Source organism: Papilio machaon, chromosome 3 (assembly GCF_912999745.1).
Source record: "Papilio machaon chromosome 3, ilPapMach1.1, whole genome shotgun sequence".
In the NCBI taxonomy this organism is placed as follows: domain Eukaryota; kingdom Metazoa; phylum Arthropoda; class Insecta; order Lepidoptera; family Papilionidae; genus Papilio; species Papilio machaon.
The window spans coordinates 7,666,522-7,687,770 of record NC_059988.1 but is presented as its reverse complement, the minus strand read 5'-3'; the positions used below and the strand labels follow the sequence as shown (position 1 = coordinate 7,687,770).

General features: G+C 37.2%; 1 protein-coding gene across 4 annotated transcripts in view; it reads right to left on the bottom strand.

The window, feature by feature from the left end:
• LOC106719561 (ras GTPase-activating protein raskol) overlaps positions 1 to 21,249 on the bottom strand; it is a 132,978-nt gene that overhangs the window by 851 nt on the left and 110,878 nt on the right. For all 4 annotated transcript variants that reach the window (XM_045686442.1, XM_045686440.1, XM_045686439.1 and 1 more), the window contains 13 exons: positions 7,650 to 7,875; positions 6,562 to 6,631; positions 6,139 to 6,266; positions 5,545 to 5,688; positions 5,134 to 5,279; positions 4,458 to 4,721; positions 4,164 to 4,363; positions 3,428 to 3,633; positions 3,201 to 3,313; positions 2,944 to 3,110; positions 2,510 to 2,788; positions 2,222 to 2,319; positions 66 to 2,097 (listed from right to left, as the gene is read on the bottom strand). In XM_045686442.1, the coding sequence (XP_045542398.1) occupies positions 66 to 2,097; positions 2,222 to 2,319; positions 2,510 to 2,788; positions 2,944 to 3,110; positions 3,201 to 3,313; positions 3,428 to 3,633; positions 4,164 to 4,363; positions 4,458 to 4,721; positions 5,134 to 5,279; positions 5,545 to 5,688; positions 6,139 to 6,266; positions 6,562 to 6,631; positions 7,650 to 7,875 (4,073 nt within the window). The remainder of the gene's footprint in view (positions 1 to 65; positions 2,098 to 2,221; positions 2,320 to 2,509; positions 2,789 to 2,943; positions 3,111 to 3,200; positions 3,314 to 3,427; positions 3,634 to 4,163; positions 4,364 to 4,457; positions 4,722 to 5,133; positions 5,280 to 5,544; positions 5,689 to 6,138; positions 6,267 to 6,561; positions 6,632 to 7,649; positions 7,876 to 21,249) is intronic.

The following is a 21,249-nucleotide window of genomic DNA, read 5'->3' as shown; positions in this document are numbered from 1 at the left end:
CTTAAAATCTAAGCATTAAAATCCTAAGTACATGTCACTCTTTCGCTACTTTATGTAAATCTTACCTGTTCAATAGTTCTGTGATGTTTGGATGTGCGGCGGCGACCCGTGGTGCTGTAGAGCGTGTCGTCGACATCATCCGAGCTGTCGGTGAGGTCGCGCGCGGACTCCAGACTCAGTCGCCGCTGCAGCTTGTCCCGCGTGGTGGGCTCGCGCTCCCCGCGCTCCCCGCGCACCTCCCGACTGTTGACTCGCTCGCTCGCCTCGCTCGTCTGCGATCCTCCAAACACCGCGGTGTTGGGGGAATCCCTTCTGTCCCGCATACCGTAGTAATCCTGATGCCTCTCCAAATCTTCGTTCACTCGACTACTCGACATCTTAGTCCCCGAGTATGCCCTGTCTAAAGGATAATTCGTCTCGGGAATCGTGTTTTCGGTCATCGTGAATTTCTCTGGAGAGTTCTTCGAGTTTTCCATGTTGAACATAGCCTTCTGACTCCTCGATATCTGAAGCCTGTACATTTCCTTGTTGACCTCCTCTACGTTGGAGTCGGACCGGCTCATCGGGTAGCCGGAGTCGGTGGAGATGTGATGCGGCTTGCTCTCGTACATCTCGCCTCGTTGACCGAAGTGCTTCAAGTTCAGTTGGTTCTGATTCGTCGAGTAAGAGAGCATCGGATTCGTCCGCGGCATGCGAGTTTTGCTATTTTTCCGTAAGCTGGGCGAGTTGCTGGACGACTCGTCGTCTCTTATCCTAGGGGAATGGTTGTGGTTTCTCTGGTACGAGTCTTCGTAAGAACAATTATCTCTGGTGAGCTTTCGGTGGGTATTGTTGCGGTTCTGTTGGTCAAAGTTCCTCCCGTCGTCGTTGAAGTTGGTGGAACCCTCCTCTGAGTTGGTCTCCACGTTGTCCGTGCTCAAACCCTCCTCATCTATCGATGAACTGGACGAGCCACAGGGGCAGCGCTTCGAGTTCCTGTTATCATTGTTTGCGTTCTTCTCTTGTGCCTGTCGACCGTCCTCCATGTTGTAGACCGGGTTGGTAAACACAAGCGGCGCTATTTTAGAGTTGGCGTTTGTGTTGCTCTGTACATTGTCGGCGGTGGTGAAGTTTTGAATTCCATACTTTTGTATGTCGTATTCGATTTTCTGTTGCACCGGACTCTTCGGATAGAACTTCTCGTTTTTGCTGTCGTAATACTGTTTCTCTCTCTGTTTTTGGTAGTTTAGCTGCGAGTAGCGGGACATCGGTTGTCCGCCGTTTTCATACGGTTGGTGATGATGCCCAGTGTTCTCTATGGGGCTGCTACTTTGGCTGTAGGTGGCGATACTCTGGTAGCCCGAACTAGCGACATTCGACAGTCCACTGATCGAAACATTGGACCCGTTATTTGTGTAGTTGGTTTTGTTGCCGTTCACAATGTTATTATTGTTGTTGTTATTGTTCATTTTAGATTGCGATGTGATCTTTTTGTTGTTCTGCTTGTCGTCTACAATATCTGAATCGTCGGCATATTTTAGCAAATCTGAGAGCTCCTCCAATGTGGCCGTCTCTTTCATAATATTTTGCATTTCGTTGGAACTGTAATTATGATTGATGCTATCGTTGCTTGGAGATCTTTCCGTGTTGTAATTACTGTTGTGGAAGTGAGATTGTTGTTGATTGTAATTGTTCGGTTTGTATCTATCTTGGAATCTCCTCTCTAAGCTTTCGTTGAGACCATTGCTGATACCTTTCGGATATTGATCCGAGCCGAAACCGATTTGTACGACCTTTAGATTGACGCAATGTTCTTGGTTATTGTACTGGGAGCTGTACCTGTCTGGGTTCACGTTCTGATTTTGTTGGTTGGAGCCATACCCGTTCCTGGGTAGTGTTGCGGAGCGTAAGTTAAAACTGGGCGACTTTGATACTGCGGCGTAGGTTCCTTTGTATTTTGAGTCTTCTGCGTTAGATTTCGACGGGCTAATGTTGAATTGAACGCCATTTTTGTTCATGATCGGCGAACTGTGAGCGAAGTTGTTGTTAAGTTGTCCGTTAGTTGGGGGTTCGGCGTTACTTTGTTTTGTAGGTGTGTTGCATGTGGGATCATTAAACCTGGGAATTAAATAAATTTATATGAAAACGAGAATTAAATGAGTCCAATTTAAGAAAACATATTTTGCATGTGTAGTGTTTGTTACTATCTATAAACATGATTCATGGAAATATTTCGTTATACCTAAAGATGTTATCAGAAACCGGTGCCATGGGCCCGTTGTCGTTACTGGCTAGTCTATTGCTCAGCTCCTCGAGGATATCTGACAGCGGCTCCAGCTCCTGAAAATTTGGTAAATGATATGAGAAAATTGTTACTTAATAGACGCATACATCTTATAAAAGGCTCACTATTCAACACACACCCATTCTCTTTTTCTTCTCTTGCTTTATATTTGTTATTAAGTTATAATAATAGTTCCTATTGCAATAACATTTTGAATCCTTATGTTTGTGAAAATGTGTTAATTACTTGTATCCTGGGCTGCGGCAGCTTGGGCAGGCTGTCGACGAGCAGGGCGTGCAGTGTGGCGAGCTGCTTGCCGAGGTCCACGTGCGGCGCCCACTCGGGGTCGGGCTCCACGCCCCCCGCGCCCACAGCACCGCCCACAGCCCCGCCCACAGCCCCGCCCACAGCACCGCCCGCCGCCGCGCCCCTCCCCGATCCCTCAGACCCCGCAGACCCCTGAGATACTGACGAGTCCCGCTTGTTCTCCTGTGTCTGCTGCGATTGCTGATCTTGAGGACGTGTCTAGAACATAGGCAATAGTGTAATAAATAATTTTCCTAATTTTAACTGGTTAAATATTTAATTAATTATTTAAATGCAAATACTTTTACTTTTATATTTGTCAAATGTCAGCTAAATTAAGAATTAAGCTTAAATAATCAATAAATCGATCTTACAGAGATAGCTCGTAGGAAGGCCTTCATGTTGGGCGCCTCCTGCTCGAGGAAGTCGTTGAGGAACTCCATGAAGGCCTCCTTGCCCTGGAAGCGCGTGAAGTTGGCCAACGTCTGCAGAGTCTTTGCCACCAACGTCAGATTGCGAGCCGCGCGCTCGTTCGGGTATTCTACAAGTTAGCGTTATATTAGTTATACTATTTAATTTAATTATTGTCATTTTGAATCAGATGCATTATTGAATTTAGTTGCATACATACCATGAGTTATTCCAAATAGACTGGGGGAAAGTATGGCCGGACAAAGGAACCGCAGGAAGATGGAAGCGCTAATTAAATTGTCAGAGATATCTTCACGTCCCATCGAAGTCAATCTGAAAATAAGGAATATTTATAACACATTGAACTTTCAAACACTTTATGTCATTTTCTTTTGTAACGAAAGAATGTATTTGTGGTGAATGTTATAATGCGGTAAGGTATGGTACCTCTCTCTGAAGGTGGCGAAGCAGTCTCTGAGTGGTGGGGGGAAGTCAGGTGCGGAGGCGGCGATGGCTCGCCAGGCGCGCGTCACAGCGTCCCGCAGTGCCGCCTGGTGCCGGCGCAGCGCCGCGCCCCCGCCCGCCCGCAGCGGGTCCACCTCGCACTCCGCGCCGCTACCCGCCGCCCAGCACACCGCCTCGCCCAGCGTCTCCTGCACACATTATACCCACTTTATTACCCACTACAGAATACACTGTTAGCCACATACCAATTGGTCTATCGCAAAATGTAAGCATTAGGTTAAAAAAAAAATTAACTAAAATTATCTTTACAAATTTAATAGAGCTCTGTCACCTGTGCTAGGCGTAACCTGTGTTACAGGAGACAGTGCCTTCTCTTATTTATGATCTTACGTTACTACAGTATTTGTTACAGTACAAAATATGTGTATTTGTGGGGTGTGTATGTGTATGTGCGAGTGTGTGTCATGAATATGAATTTCTTTTTATATTGATGTCTTTTTTCACATTTTTATTGTTTTATTTTTAAAAGATTTTCAGATTGGTCGTAGTCAAGTGTCATTAGCCATTGCGTTGCGTATTTTTTGAATCTAAAGTAATTTAGAGCTCCTAAGTTAATGTCGCACTGAGCTAATAATTGAAGGTTATTTGCAAAGCTTTATGGTATACTGTTTTCATAGCCACCAGTTGGTTAGATACGACAATATTTGCGTGTAAGAACCTGGAGGTACTGGTCGCCGACGAGCTTGAGGTAGGCCTCCATGCTCTTAGTGGCGAGGGAGTTGCCTCGGAAGGTGAGCGAGTGGTCGCCGGTGCGGCGAACGTCTAACGCCACCACGTCGGCCAGGTAGCGCGGGGCTAGGCCCGCGCCCGCCATACATAGCACCAGTGCGCAACCGATGTCCTCTTTCGCTTTCACACCTACAACACATAAAATAAGTAAAAGTTCAAACGTAAGCAGTACCAACGGCGGAATCAGGAAATATGAAATAAGTTGAGCTCAATCTATACGCACCGATGACAGGTTCGAGATACTCGCAGAGCCTGCGGTAGTGCCGCGTGAGGTAGTCCAGAAAGCGCGCATAGCAGTCGAGCGGCAGCACGTCCACGCTCTGGTAGCGACACTTGATGCGCAGTGCGGGCGCCGGCGTCCCCGCCGCAGCGGGCCCCGTGCTGCCCCCAGAGCGCGCCGGCGACGTCGGGGACTCCGCCGACAGCGGGTACCAACGCTCGTTCAGGTAGCGCGAGGACACGTCGTCCACCGGGATGCGGACTGTTCCTGGATAATACAAAATTTCATCATAAGTATACAAGTAATATAAACAGTTGGGAAAACAAATTCAATAAAAAAGAAACTCTTTACAGACTCGCGATATCAGAGCAAAATTGTAAAAAATAAAATTAAATACGATAACAGTGACATGGTTACAATTAAACAGGACATAAATTAAACAGGGGATGTGTGTCATTGAAAGCGAAGCGTAGCTGTTATCAAAGTTACACTTAGGATCTAAAAATAAAAACGTGCAAATTAATTACAATATTATTCATGTGTAATTTTAATTGTTTTTAATTATTTTCTATAGCGACTCCTGCCAGGAAGAGTTAAAACACTTCAGAGATATAATAATAAGCAATCATGTAACTGTTCCGATTATTTAACTTCATGACGTGTTGGTAGTTGTACGTACCGACTAGTGCGTGCTTGTCCCGCTTGCGCGCACGTCTCTCGGGCTCGCGATACACGTTGACGTGTATGTTGCGTACAGCGGGTAAGGCACCGAACTCGTACACCTCACCCCAAAAGCACAGCTCCGTCTTCAGCTTCGACGACGACCTGAAATCGATAATATGTTGCGTTGCGTTACTAGTAAAATGTAGGAGTTATTAAGAGAGCTATGTCCATGAATAATAGTGTAAACATTTCATTTTCTCCTTCTCTTTTTTATGTTTTCTACTGCAATGTACATTTTTTAAATGTTATGACCTACACACATTCATTTAGTGAAAGAATTGTAAAGAAATATTTACGTTGATTTTCCTTTCACACTATTTCCGACTTCACTGATAAAACAATGCATGCATAATTAAATAATTAATACCTTGCATAGAGCGTATCGTCTAGCAGTATTTCACAGTAATATCGTTTCTTGGGCGGTATGGCCTTGGCCTCTAGGAGCCACAGTTTGACGGTGCGTTCGCATCGGCGTGTACGCATCTCGTCCGGTCGCGCCGCTTGCCGAAGGCTGTGGAAACAAGTATAAAAAACACCTTATTAATGCGAATATGCGTGTCGAATGACGCGAGGCGCAATTTAATATTGCATGCAGACAACTTCAACACGCACTTTGGTTAAGTAATTATGATGACATTCGACTGTTACTGTTTCCATTTTTCATTTTGCTTAGTTACCAAATAATTTAGATTGCATCAACTACTCGTATAACATTTAGAAGATTAATTGAGAGTGACAAATGAAACAATTCTAATCAACATTATCACTATCCCTTGTTATGAAATGTTAGACCATAAGATATTTTTCTTTTGGTTCAGGTTAAAGGAAACCTATCTATATTATGCCTTTCAAAGTTGACAAAGATAAACAACAAACACTAACTAACATCGAAAAAACTATTAAAAATAGACCAAAGTTTGTTTATCAATAAAAGGGGGTTACTAGGGCGACATAAACCGACCTGTATATCCAGCGGTCGCGTTCCTTCCTCGAGGCGCAGGCGAAGTACCGCGGCGCTCTGTTCTCTGCGCTGAGCGCGAAGCAGTGCGCACGGCCCAACACCGACGAGTGCAGCGCACGGATTTCTACCTGCGAATGCATGCACTCCTAGTACATACGTGCTTTGAATGCGTCACACCCGCAATGATTTATGATGAATGTAAACTAAATTTATATGGAAATAAGATAAACAAGTTGTTATCTTATAACGATCAGTAATGCAGGTAAATGCATCTTTGTATGCGGTAGCGAATGAACCGAAAATTTAGTAAGTTATTGGAGTTCTTTAACACTTAGACAAAATGAAGAAGTGTTGATTCTATTGTAGAAATTATCAATAAGTAAAAATGTTTGTGCGGCTACAGTAATTAAACATTACACCTACTTGATTTGGTGGTCCCAAATCCATAGTGGATACGGCGGGTGAGTGAGCTGACAGTAGACTTTCATGAGATCTGAAATAAAAAAACTTGTAATTACAAAATAATCCAAAAATAATCAATTCGATCTTTGCGAAACAATTAACACATTACGTATCTTTGAGGTTAACTCATTAACGGTTTAATGAGTACCCATAATTTAAAAAAAAAGTTATTGAAGCTATTTTAATCTGTAATTCATAATTGACGTGATCCAAAATGGAAGAACAATGAAAATAATATTGACGCTGTTACTTAAACAACCGGATTAAATTATCAGACGAGCCTCCACAATCAACGTTAATTGTAATTAGCTACAGTAGGTAATAAAGACGTCACAATCAAGTTATTCACCGTCGGTAGTATACTCGGCTAATAAGAGCTTAGCTATCGCCGGCAACAGCGACACTCCTAACACCTCGTCCGGATAATTCCTTTCAGTCACGATACTACTAAGTGAATTAAGCTAAGTGATACTTTGCTCATTCATTCTAAATGCTATTCGTAGTCAAAAAACAAATATAATATTAAACGAAATAATAGTTTTGTGTTCAATGTGAAAACTCTATAAAATTAATTTCGTTTATGCTACATTTTGCTTTATAACTGTAATGTGTAAGTTAGTTTTCGGTTTAGAAAATCCGGGGGCTCAAGTTATAAACATAAATAATATTACGTTGATTTATAGGATGACATGATTTTAAATTCTAGCACATAATGAGCTTCAATCTATTCTTTAATTTGGACGTACTTTGATAGCAGATATTGAATCGTGCCAGTTTATTAGTTGGTGTGGATCGAGCAAACGACACATCGCTAGGCGGACATATTCGCCTCCCATGAGGTATTAAAATAGAAATGCGCCCACGTTGTGAGTTAGAGTAGCTGATATTAGCAATAGACGTATTAGATGTGTTCAAAACTGGTGTTTCGTGTAAGGAAGAAATTTATCTGTAATTCGCTACCAGTACATTAAAAATAACCATAATTGCAGTGGTAAAAATAAAAACATAGTCGAGCTACAAATTTTATAAATACAGGAAAACTTTCTTACCTAGAGGTCCGCAGAGCGTGTGCCGGAGGATGTGTGGGGACTGCAGCCAGCGCTCTTTCTCTTTCCAACTTCGTAGCGGATTTGGTCCTTTTAAGCGGGTTGCTCCTAAACGATCGCTTCGAGAAGAAGAAGGAGGCGAGCCGCGAGGGGCTGTGCTGCGCCTGCGCACCCGGCACCGGCGTACTCGGCGCCGAGCCCCGCCGACACGCTTTTTCATAAGATGTGTCTGGAAACAAAACATATACATATATATTAATCGTATCAACTGCTTGGTGTAGACTTCACACAAAAGGCGCAATAAAGATTGGTCCCTTGGAAACATCGAAAGCCATTCTAGAACATTTTCCGTCGGCATAACTGAACGTCATTTAAGTATATCAGCCGGAAAATTCATTGAAAAATGATTTTTCATCGATAATTATGATACATAATACATATTGCAAATAAAACAGCGACTATAAATACAAACTAAAACATTACTTTACAATACACTACACTTACACTTCGTAAACTTAAATTGAATCCAGTCATATGCATCGTTATGAATACAGGACAATTTATTAAAAAGCACTTGCAATACCACCATTGCTCTGCACTACTTAACAACAACTGATTTATGTATATGCCATATAAAATTATGAAAACAATCACGCGGTTTTCAATTCTCGGCATTGACGCCTCATTGTCTACTAAGCAGGGCATTGGAGGAAAAGGACGTATGAATGTGACAGTTTTACTTCATGGATTTAACCACCGGAATATTTTAATCAACGCCATTGTTGTGTAGAATAAATAAGAAATTTATATCGGAATGAAGACTTGATATAAATAATAAATATCCTATTTTCGAACTCCCTGTGATGACTTTTTATGTAAAGAGGGAAAAAGTGCAAGTAGAGGTAACAGCTACCATGAAAAGGTGAATTTTAAGATTGATAAACTATACGAATATTAGGTACGTTTTACCAATGCTTCGATTTCGGAAGATGTAACACATTATATAAATGTTCTGTATTAACTAATTATGTTCCGTTTTATATTATGTTATAAAAACAATTGAATTCTTTAACATATCGACGCAGCACCAAGTGTTGTGGCATGGCTTCCGGCGGAAGTTGCGCGCACGCTGCCCGTGACCGTTGCGCATGCGGCAACTAATAAGCGTTAGAACCTTGAATGTTTTGTAAATATAATAACGATACACTTTTATTGTAACACCAGCACGAGCAATTACATTTGCATATACGTAGTGTAAGAAATAGTTAACAGTTATAGCTTTTGTTTTTGTGATGTTTACATAACTCTGCTATGTATTTTAAACATGGATTTCCAGTCCCGACCACTTGTAAAATAACGTGTAATTCCTCGCATATATTATAATTTAATAAAATTCGATAAATTTCAATGTTTTAAACGATTATTTATTCGGAAACACTAAGTTTAGTATGCTGAATTTTATAAAAAAATGAAAACTAATGGTCCAGTTTAAAATGCAGTTCCTGGAAAACGCTGAATCAACAAATGGGTGATCATTTTACGTGCCTAGTTTTAGCTAATAAATGTGCGGTACATAATGAGTCAAATTACTGTTGACTCAAGTATTTTCGCTTTACTGTTTACTTGACTTAAACCGCATAATCAATAACCGAATATGACATTGTTTTTAAAATTTACTATAATTTAAAAAAAATGATGGGGCTGACATTAATTTAGTGTCGGCAGAGAAAACACATGTTTATAAGTAGGCTTAAATTCTGCATATCATGTTTATTGCATTATATCCAACAATGTAGGCTGTCTTTGATTCATGTTATGTAATGAAATAATAATTTATAATATAGGAGATGCATTGATCGTACATAAGAAACCTTATTTATCTAGTTATTACAATGTTTAAGAATATTAAAGGTCGTGTTGTTTTTACCTTGCATCGCCTTGGCAACATATTTGAGTAGGTAATAACACGAATAATTCATCCTTCGCATTAACATAGGAAAAATTGGAACACGCAATTCTTTCTTCTATCAAAATAAAGCTTGTCGTACAGATTGATTGAATATGACACGAAATATGGTAATACACAACTTTTTACAATATGTGTATAAGATTTTTATCGTAAACTACGTAATTTGCATAATGGTGTTATTATTTAGAAAACGGACATTATTTTTACGATGGTAATAATATTTGTATTGCAACTTCTAACGTTAGTCGATTCGATATGTTCGGTTTCTTAAATTATTATTTTAGACCGATGTGGTCGCATGTTTTATCTTATACGTTGATAATAAAAATGTGTAAACAAATTAATATTTAAATAAACTGCATAAAACGATGCCTTATCTATAGGTAGGACGAAGAAACAATATAAGTAGAGCGTGCACAAATAATGGTGCTTTGCATTTTTACAGTGGCACAGAATTTGCGTAAATTTAGACTAAAACAACACTTTTTTGTTTCGAAACATAAATACGTTATTTTGCAACGCCACATGTTTTATACCACTTTCTCCAATCCATATTGCTATGTCGTTATGGGAAAGCAACAGATGTTGATACGAACCCATTAGGTTATTGTGGTCGTTAAGGGATGTCAAGTTGTTACGTCCTTTGACTTACGGCACACCCGCTCTAACAAACATCGTTCGTCATTCAACGCGTTCGCGCGATTTGATGAAGTGACGATAGTCGGTCGACTGTTACTACTTTACAAGTTGCTGTATAAAAACACATAACATACATAATAAAAGTGAAGTTATTTAAGGAGATTACGTATCGTTACAATCTTTATTCTACAATTGAAATTAGCAATAAAATGGCGTATGTTTATGAGGAAAATTATCTAACATGTTTGTAACATAACTTAAAATTTGTCACACAACTTAACACTTTATACAAGTTTTAATGACTTGAAGAATAAATAAAAATTCTGAAAGACACACCCCTATCTATAAACAATGTCTCCAATAGATAAAGTTACGACGGTTGCACCCTCAAAGAGGTTATTGACCTAAAACCGACGTGCTTACACAGTGCCCGGTAAAAGTGAGTCATTCGAACGCAATTATTGCAAGTTCGCAACACCGCGCAGGATGTCTTTGAAGAGCTTACAGAACTTTTTAAGGAAGAGTACTCGAAAGAGAATAAAAAAAAATCTTACTATTAAAACAACTAAATATTACCTTTTTCAACCGTTAAAACATAGTAAATAGAAATGAAAAACGCGTCGTACAAATATTATGGAAAGGACATTGAAGATTAACATTGAACCAATTGTTTATCTATATATGAAAACTAATTCTATTAATTTAATTCAGTCTGCAGCATCAGAATTAAATGGTCGATATTCAAACTTCAGTCTTCTCATGAATAGGAAAACTATAAAACGGCTGATGAGCAGTTTATGTGTTGTTATAAATAAAACATGTTCGTATTAATATTTATTATTAATAACCAACAATTAGTATCTTTTACAACGAGATATAAACAATGTATTCAGAAGTATCGTTTTAATGACGTAAACTAAATCAACACCGTGAAACTTGACCTACATATCAGCAGCAATATTTTCATTCATTTGTTGACTTGTTTAATTAAAAAACACGTTTTAAAGAACCAACTCACTGTGATGATTGAGAGAAATCTCGACAAAAACAATGTACAACAAGTATAATCTTAAAATGTATACATTATGGAATTTAACGCATCGGTAATTGAAAGAAAAGTCGTAAATGCCATTAGAATGTGTATGTGAACATTCAACGAATGCTTTACTTTGATAAGGCTACGTTGATAAACGCCCACAAGGAAGTGCGTGCAACATGCCGAGATAGGCCGCCCCGCGCCACGCCGCGCAATCAGTAGAAGGTTCTCCTTGTTTATGTCATAAAAATGATTATTTTGTACCCAAAATAGTATGTAGGGGTTTAATAAGCGCTTTTAAGTAAAAATATAAATAATTTCAATATAAAAAAATATTAATGTATCTTATTATAAGTTCCTTTACTCCTATGATCATATTTCGCTGAAACTTTTGTAGACTTGGTAAGATGCCAGATTTTTATTAGTATCAGACCCATTTTTATTACTATCACAAAAACCTAATTTAAATGTGTCCTTGGTAAAGTTATTAGAACCCAGCGTCATATTTAATGCCTATAAAGCCCAATGAATTGCGATCGTCATTTGCTATTCTTGTCACGTTGCCCGCTTGCTCGTCTCGTTGGTCTACTCGGATAACCTTTGTGAAAGAACGTTCTTACTGCAATATTCTAGAAATAGACAATAAGATACCAACTGTCGCAACCCTCCGGATAACTTAGCCGACTGCCAACCATCGATAATCTGAAAGGAGCTTCCAGTAGAAAACAACACAAACACAGCAAATAGAAATGTATTATATGAAACAATTAAAATGATTCCGTTAAATGAACTGTTTCTCCTTTTTGGTAGGGAAGAACAAACGCATCGATAACAACGCGTTCTGAATATATATCACAATAACGGTCACGAAGGCCTACTGAGAAGTACGTAAAAAATACATCGCAAAATATTTTGTAACAAAACAAATATTTCGACTACAACAAACATCGGCAGAGTAAATCACGATTTACGCGGAGACCCTTGTCTCATATAGTATTCATTGACTTATAAGGTTTTATCTTGTTCCACCGCAATAGAAAGGATAAAATATCATATTTAGAATTTATTATATGATAAAGATACGATCTAAAAAGATATTATTGGTTCAGTGTTATCAATGATACCCTCTGATACTGACATAACGTCTTGTTAGAAATGTTCCGCGAACCATCCTCTCTTTGTCTCGCAATTAGCAAGTATTGTCTAGTAAATGAATAGTTTAGTAACAATGAAGAACGATACTGTTAAGTCACTAATAATAAGACCGTTGTTTAGGAAGAGCACTTCTAAGACGCCCTTCTAAGCATGAGTTGCAACATTTCTGATTGCATATTATTCACGGTTATAAATAATCTGCCTTTTAAAAATAACAGGAAATGATAAAGTTGCCTAGATATTGTACTTTATAAATGTTTGTATAATTCTTACCGGAATGAACACCGACTTCGTCGTCAACATCAAGACAGCTTCGACGCAGGCTCAGCGGGCTGTTAGCGACCTCTGCTTCGTTCTTCTTGATCAGAGCTCCTATAACTTCAGCCTCACCACCGTTGTCATCCACAAACTTATCATAATCGTCGGTCAGGTTCGTTACCACAGCCACACTGTCATCTAAACCCTCTTCGATATGTCTCGCAGTGATGCTACGTAACAAGGAGTTACTTCGCGATAATTTCGTGCTTCGCGATCGCCGGATGAAATTCAATCCGGACATTCGCCCTGGACTCTTATTCGGACTTTCCGGTGTGACGGTTATTTTAGGCGTCCTAAAGATAGATGTGGAGCTACTGCTACCTCTAATAGGCGATGCGGCAATAAGATTTTGTGGCAACGTTTTTGATTTTTCTTTGTTAGGTGACAGCATATTTGGCGAGTCGGGTATTAACGATAAATTAGAATTTCTAATCGGACTCTTAGAAGTTAACTTATTACCGATACTAGAGGTTGAAGTATTTAATTTGTGCGAAACTGAACTCCCTAATGGAGAAAATACTCTATCATAGCGAGTTTCACATGAAGTCGTGCTTCTTAGTCTAGGTTTTGAATGTCTTTGCGGACTGTTCTCGGCTACTATTCGGGGACTCGTGGAATCTCTTTGTGCGATTCGAGCCAATGCCTCATTGGAGCTTACGGTGGATGACAGTGGCCGCCTTAATCTTCTCTGCGGACTGAACGTATTAACTTCACCCTCACTCTCCGTCATTGAGGAATCGCCACGAGATGACAAATGCAACCTCTCGGTAGCATATCTCCTTTTCGGTTTTATTGGTCCTTCATCAATGTTCTGGCCGCATATTAGCGCATCTTTTTCCTCGGCTGTAAGGGGAAGGTAATTGTCGAAACTTTCAAATAATGGCACATAAAAGACTGAGCGTCGACGCGTTTGTTCGTCGTCAGTGGTGGTGGGGGCGTTGGGGGTCAGGGCGCCTGACATGGTGGCCATTGCGACGGCGGATACACGGCACTTTACGGCAGCCTGGCCACCGAGGAGACGTCACGCTTCATAGTCACAGGATTTCGTTTCACTTGAAATTATTTCCTGATGAATAGTCCTTCATTTTGTTTTTGTACATGTAGTGAATTTGACAAAGCACTATTTTATTTTACCACTTCCTAAAAATTAATGTTTATGTATAAGCGCATTGATATAATTGATAAAACAATATTTATTCACTACTATCTGTACTCTCCTACTCTATCTCATAGATATAAATAGTAACATTTAAAGAACAATTTATTTGAGTAAATTTATAAAACGATGTTATTCACTCAAAACAATTATCCGTGACTGTGACGCTAGTGAGTTTTTTTTTATTATTTTAATTTGACTATTGAGCCGTAAAACTTGATTTGTACAGGCTAGCTAGGTGCCGGCGTGTGAAATCATGGGAACACTGGCAAGGTGTATCGATCGCTTGAAACAAGTATAATTTAGTTTTATCGAAGGCACGATAAGATTATGAGCGAACAATAACCAATCACACATTCGTATCCAATCATAAAATGAGGCCATGTCATTAGCCTATATGTAGAAATGTAAATTGTGAAAGAGGCTCAATAATACTATACTAATACTACGTGTTTGATCACTAACAAGAAGTCTAAGAGAACATCTTCAAAGAGACTTGGTAATAAATAGGAAATGTATTTTGCACATGTGTTCAGGCGCGGTCGGTGGCACGCAAATATATTAATACACACCCCAGCTCGTCAACAAATAGGTGACTGACTTAATAAGAACCTATTCACAGGACCATTAGTACCAAAATGCTAACATTTCCTGTGAAAACTTCACGTTGTAAACGTTGATGGTTTTAAAATATCGCGCGTATGATAACCCTAAATATCAGGGGCTCGTTTTAATTAAATTAACACTCATGTAAATTAATTAGTACTACTGGGTAGAAATCGCATTCAAGGTTTGCGGTGTTATCACTATTTAGGGCCTGTAATGTAATAACGTAAAAACCATGCTATTTTAATGGTAATAGACGTACTAATCTAATTGAAATGAACATTATTGTCACGGAAGGACATTACTTAATGAAATTAATTGTTATCCAGTTTTTTAAATAATGAATTGTAAATAAAAAAATATTTATAATTTCCACTAGGTTAGTTTTACACTCGAAAATTAACAGAACCTGTTTATTCAAACCTTCGAACCAAAAATCTCTTACATGAAAGCAGACTATGATGTTCAATCAATTCGTTCGTTAAAAAAAATCTTAAGTCTATGTAGACAACCACATGCATACCTATAACCGAAGCAAAGACCAAAGAACAAATAAAAAGTTTTATTATTCCTTTAAAGGAGGTTTTAGTTAGGTCACACACAAAGAGGCATAAAGCACCGGATATCGCGAGACGGGCCCGGAGGAATAAGATCTTACGTTTATTACGACTTGCAGGGCGGAACGTGGACAAAGCTTGCGGAACGAGAACGATCCAGCGCGCGCTGCTCACTCGAGCCGGTTTTATGCGTAAGGTACACGAGATGAATCGTTAAGATACTGCCCGATTTATCTACTCGACTACTACATAAAGTACTTTCTTTTTAACATAAAGAATTGTACAAAGTTTGCTAATGATGTTTTTTACATACAGAATTTATTTTACAAAACAAATCTTACGTACACATTTTCAATAGGTAAGATGATTCATGAAGAAGGTTTGTCTGTGAAACATGATAAAGTATATAAATTGAAAAGATATGAATATGGGACGGCCTTGGTATGACTTTGATATTTGAATGAAATTATCATGGTCATGGATTTTTTCGCGGAAGTAGATAAAAGGCACTCTAAAATTTTTCTTATCAGATACTGATAAAAATGAAAAGTCTTGATCTCGCATTTTACTCGTATTAACAATATTACGATAAAATTACTAGAAATATCTACGTTTAAGGACTACTGACTTCTTGCACAATTTTTTTTCGTACGCTGGAACGCCAGAATTATACTAATACGATCTAGATTTATACTATTCTTTTACAACTACAACTAACAACAAACGTAAGCAGTGCCTAACTCATAAGCAAGTTTTCAGAGCAGAAATCACAATATGGGGAATGGAAACGCGATCCGCGCTGCAGTGGCGGCTGGGAGCCGGCGTGACTAACTCGCAGCACAATCGTGATTCAAGGCAGCGCCTGCGCAAGTTCATCTACTACGCTGTCTATGTATTTACTCCTTTCCTAGGACATTTGTTCTCAATTTTCCCTACGTTCTAAACATACTTTTAAAACGAATATATTTAAATCTTCAACATATATTTCGTGACCAAAAAAAGTCTGACTAGTTGGAACAAAAGAATATAAGATAGGAGGATTCCGACTACTTGTTTCATCGTCTGACTAAATAGTAAACCAACCAAAACTGCAATATGAATCAGAGAAATTGAATATAAAAAATGTGAAAATAAAGCCCCCAAGGCTTTATTTTCACGCTCACAAAAAAAATGTTATTTTAAAACGAATATCCGTTATTTTATTTTTGTCATTGTGGACACTTCAATGGCGAGTCAGCGACTATACACGTTAATCGACTTAAACACATTCGAAACATTTCAGTAGCTTTATTTGTTTTATATGAAGTTTAATGATTTGACGAAACTTTAATGTTTAGTTTCTGTTTACACAGGATTTTATGATAAAGCCTATTGACTACGAAAATACCAAAATGGGTGAACGATATCAATAAACATAATTGTTATGAAATTATAACCGCAAAAGTTATATTGCTTTGAAAGTATAGACTTGAACTAAGGACCTTCAACTCGAAACATTTTGCTCGAACTAGTTGAAATACCTATAAATTTTAAATGTTGGTAAGTTAAATGTTGGTTTTAAAATTTATAGCGTGTACATAAGAGTTTTTTTTTATAATATTTTTTGTTTAAAATATTTTTCAGTACAAAATGAAACCGCAATTAATCATAGTTTAACAAAGCCTTTACAATGACAAAGTGTTTACCTTTCACTTAAAGTATTCTAACAAGGTTATCGTTTAAATCTTACATTTAACCGAGTAGAAAATGTTATATTAAATAGGTCTTGTGTAATAATAATTTCTTTTTAATTAAAAATAATAATTTTAATGCGATATAAATGGCAAAGAAATAATAATTTTAATACAATAAAATGGCAAAGTAGCCTAAAGCCTCCAAATAACATTAGGTATTGAATGAAGCTTATTCATAATAAAAATTACTATTTTTAAATTTCTATGTTTTGATTTACGATTATCAGATAACTGTACGTAATTTACAAAAGAAAACTAGTTTATAATTCAAATGTGATTTATACGTACAATTTATATCAGAAAGTAAACTTACGATGTTTACTAGAAATCATAAGGAATAACCAATTAACAATTGTTCAAACAATGTACACATTCAATGACATGTATCCGAACAAAAACGTCGCAGATAACTTGTCTATAAGCGCGTAAGTGTGCGTCGAAACAGGAACAAAACGAGTCAATATGGCAGCGAGAACATATTTTTCACACGCAGTTCCCGCGAATTATCCAAAGAGGAATTATCAAAGCAATTTGCTCGTCGCTTGCGGAATGGAATGTTAAATACATTACAACACGTTACGTTTTTTTACTTACACTAGTCACAACATTGTAGGATGCAAGGGTTTTAAATTACGAGTCGTGCACACAAAATAAGAAAATTTTACATTCCAATAAACAATGAATGTATTAACTAAGAATAAGAGATGTAATTCAATTTCTTTTATGTAGAAATTGCGGATTATTAATTCTTCTTGTAATATGTACTTAAATTAAATGTTAATTAACACCTCTAAGAACATTTAGTGAAGGAACGCTACATTTATCACAATGATACTTAATTATTTACAGTGATAATAATTCTCCGGTATCAGTGGTATCACTGGTATCAGTGGTATCACTGGAGACGCTCCAACTGAACCCCACTGGAGGCGTATGCCAGCGGCTTTATGTAATATGTTCTCTAAGGTTTTCGCAAAATAATTCTTATCGCGTGAAGAAATGCTGAACTTGGACAGTATCATTGGCGTTCGACCAAACTGACTCGTACTGCAGTTGCTCGTTCGATGTAACTACGTTTATGAACCAATAACTTTTATAAATATATTACAAATAACTTGAAAATATCTTGCAATAACTCGGAACTGACAATGACATAGTAAAATATTAAGCTAACTTAGTTTTGGCATTGGATATTCTGGATACGTTAAAATAATAACGTAATATATCTCAAGCATCGAAGCTGTTAATACCGGATATATGTACTCTCTTAAAGCGTCAAGAGCAAGATTCTTCGTGTCCGATACAGGTTTATGGAGACCCAGCCTAACTACAAAAACTTGCCGGTATTCCGGTGGACTGTAGGTAATAAATTAAAATTTAACTGAACATTAAACGATGGAAATGACTAGAGTAATATACCAAATATCGAGGTTCAGGATGAACAAAAATAAATTGGCGTTAGCTGTCGATGCACTGATTTAAAAAAATCTTTTTTTTTAAACCAGTGCATTCATGGTTTCTTATCCAAATCTTTGACAACAAAATATAACATTCCTAAAAGTACACCACTAAAGACTTAGAAAGATAAGTCAAGGCAAAAGGAAATTACTCTTTCATTATATCATAATTTTTTTAAATAGTACAATTACTTGAAATCGAATGATTATTAGTGAAGTTGCAACACCATGTTATGTTGGTGACAGGGTTACAAGATAGTAAATACATTAACTATAACATTGCATCATTAGACTTTGTTCCGGTGAAAGGGATTAATTGCGACACTTGGCATCAACTCTAGTGTCGTGAGGTGGCAATTGTAAACAAACGTAACGTACACACAAGAAACATACAAAGTAAGCTTTTAGAATATGTTCGATAATTGAAAAATGAAAACTTAAAAGCACGCCATATAAAACCATTTACAAAGTTAATAATATCAATTGTTCAGGTTTACAAGAAGATCCAATCCAGTTCAATATTTCACTGCAATAGTTTATTTTACTTTGAAAAATGTTAACACATTTTTTAAGTTACTTATATTAATTTTAAGTTTTTAGTTCGTGAGATAAACGTAGTTAAGTGTTACACTTTATTTAAAAATGATGGAAATAGATTAAAAATCAGGTCAACAATATTGAAATACATTAATTTAAAAGCTTTCGCAGTCTATACGAAATTTTTATAAGTAGATATTTTGGAAGGGATTATAACCAAATTATTCATCACAGACTATTTGCACTCGACGCCGACTGAATAAACTTTATTTCTACACAAGTGATACACATTTACAGACCTATGTTACTTTATCATGTTGCCTTGTAATGATAAAATAAAATTTCAATAAAAGCAAAATGCTAGGAGTTATTCCGTTAGGCGATGTCTTAAACCGCTATGGCTGAAGTGTATCGATGGCTAACGAAGTAAAAACCTCAGAGCATGGCACCGTTAGCATAAAAGTTGTCCTACATGACCTGATCAGCCTACATGATACTATCATATTAATAATTGTTCATGTCGCTTTTCCGTTGAAATTTAATTTCCTTATATTTAAATCTAACTACCACGGCTTGTTTTTATTTAAAACTAGGTGTCCGCGCGAAATTAAAAAAAATATAATAAGTAGCCTTTAGAGCATATGTGTTATCCCAGACTATACATCTGTGCTAAATTTCATCAAGATCCGTTGAGCAGTTCCAGAGATGGAAACCGTGGAAACTGATGGAACATTAACCAAGAGATTATTAAAACGTTTATTTTGTGTTTTGTGTTAATTTCTTCAATGTAAAAGAATTATAATTTATAATTCGAAACAGATATACTAATGCAGAATAATTAATAAAATATACATAAACACGTATATTACAGAGAGAATAACCTGCTTCTCTTTTAAATCTTTAGTGGTTAAAGCTATATTTTTTTTATTTTTTAACTTTCAGGACACTTATTGTCAATGTATGTTGACGAGGGGCGACAGGGTCGTTATAACAGCTCTCCGTACCCGCAGCGCATTTGACTATCGAAAGAAAGAGGTCGAGTTCCTGACTGTCGCTAAAATGTGCTAAGTTTAAACCAATAATGTTTTGCTCAGTGCAAAATTAAATTTTGATTTTGATATTTATGATAAGTCTAAGTCCAATAGAAAACCGCATTATTCATAGGTTGAATGTACTTTAAGATGCAGCATACAATTCACATACGTTCATATGACAAGATAATTTATGTAAACAATAAAATAAGATAATAGTATTGCGTCTTTCGTAGTATTTAAATGATAAAATATTAGCGATAAAAGACTATTATTTACTAATTAATTACATAAAGGGATTTATTACCTTTCTTATGCGTATAATATATAATACTTTTTTATTATTAGTAAATTATACTGTTAAAATGTCAGTTCGCACATAACGTATAAAAACATGTAGAATACAATCAAGCACTACGATGATATTACAATGAAGTATTGTTAATTAACAGTTTTGTAATGATATAATTAATTCTCCACTTATTTTCGTAAAATATAGAAACTAAGAAGTTGACGAGTACTTTCCACTTTTTGTATTAGAGTAATTTGTGAGCCAAAATTATGGTAGGTACAACGTAACATTATCATTGAGCACGAGCTAACGACCCGTGAGCGCAATATAATTACAGCTTCATACATTATCCTTGAAGCAAACGAACTACATAAGTACATAAATATGTCTCTCAGTTCAGAAATATGTATTATAGTGAAACATCTGTTTTCTTTTTACTATCATAAGAAATGTTATGTTACCAGTATTTATTGAATAAGTTCTGATAAGTATGTAAGAAGTATGAAAGATGTTTTGTGTCTATTATAAACTGCATTATGATAGTATATTCCAAGTCGTGACAAGGCGCAGTGCCTACATTGTCCCAATACGTTCACCGACAAGGTCACGAACAGCCTTTACTATCACACTGCTTATTAAAACGATCAAAGGAAACATTATAAGGTCAATATCATGATATTTCTGTTTCATAAGTGTGATGTGGCAACTTGAGCGTGAGCAATTGTTCAGAAATCGCGCCTTGTTTCACAAGCACTCGAGTCGTATGACTCATTATTACTTAAATTACGGTACAATTATAATAGACGAAAATACATCAAGCTCGTAGAAAGAAAATTAGCAAGTAATAAATGTTATGATTTAAAACGTAATATCGGCGTTTTTTCAGGTTTCCAAAAACAAAATGTGTTTTCCAAATAAAAATGTTTACGGTCTGCAAACTTAATATAAAGCGATGTTAGTATAAAAAGTTAAAACAAAAAACGGGCTCCCGAAGCTCGGTTCCGGTAAAATATTAATCACTTCTTAGTATAAACTTCGATCTGAAATTAATGGCCCGATTATTTGCCGAAGCTGCGATGTTCGTGGAGTGAAATCGAGTGAGTCACCCTAAGGAGGG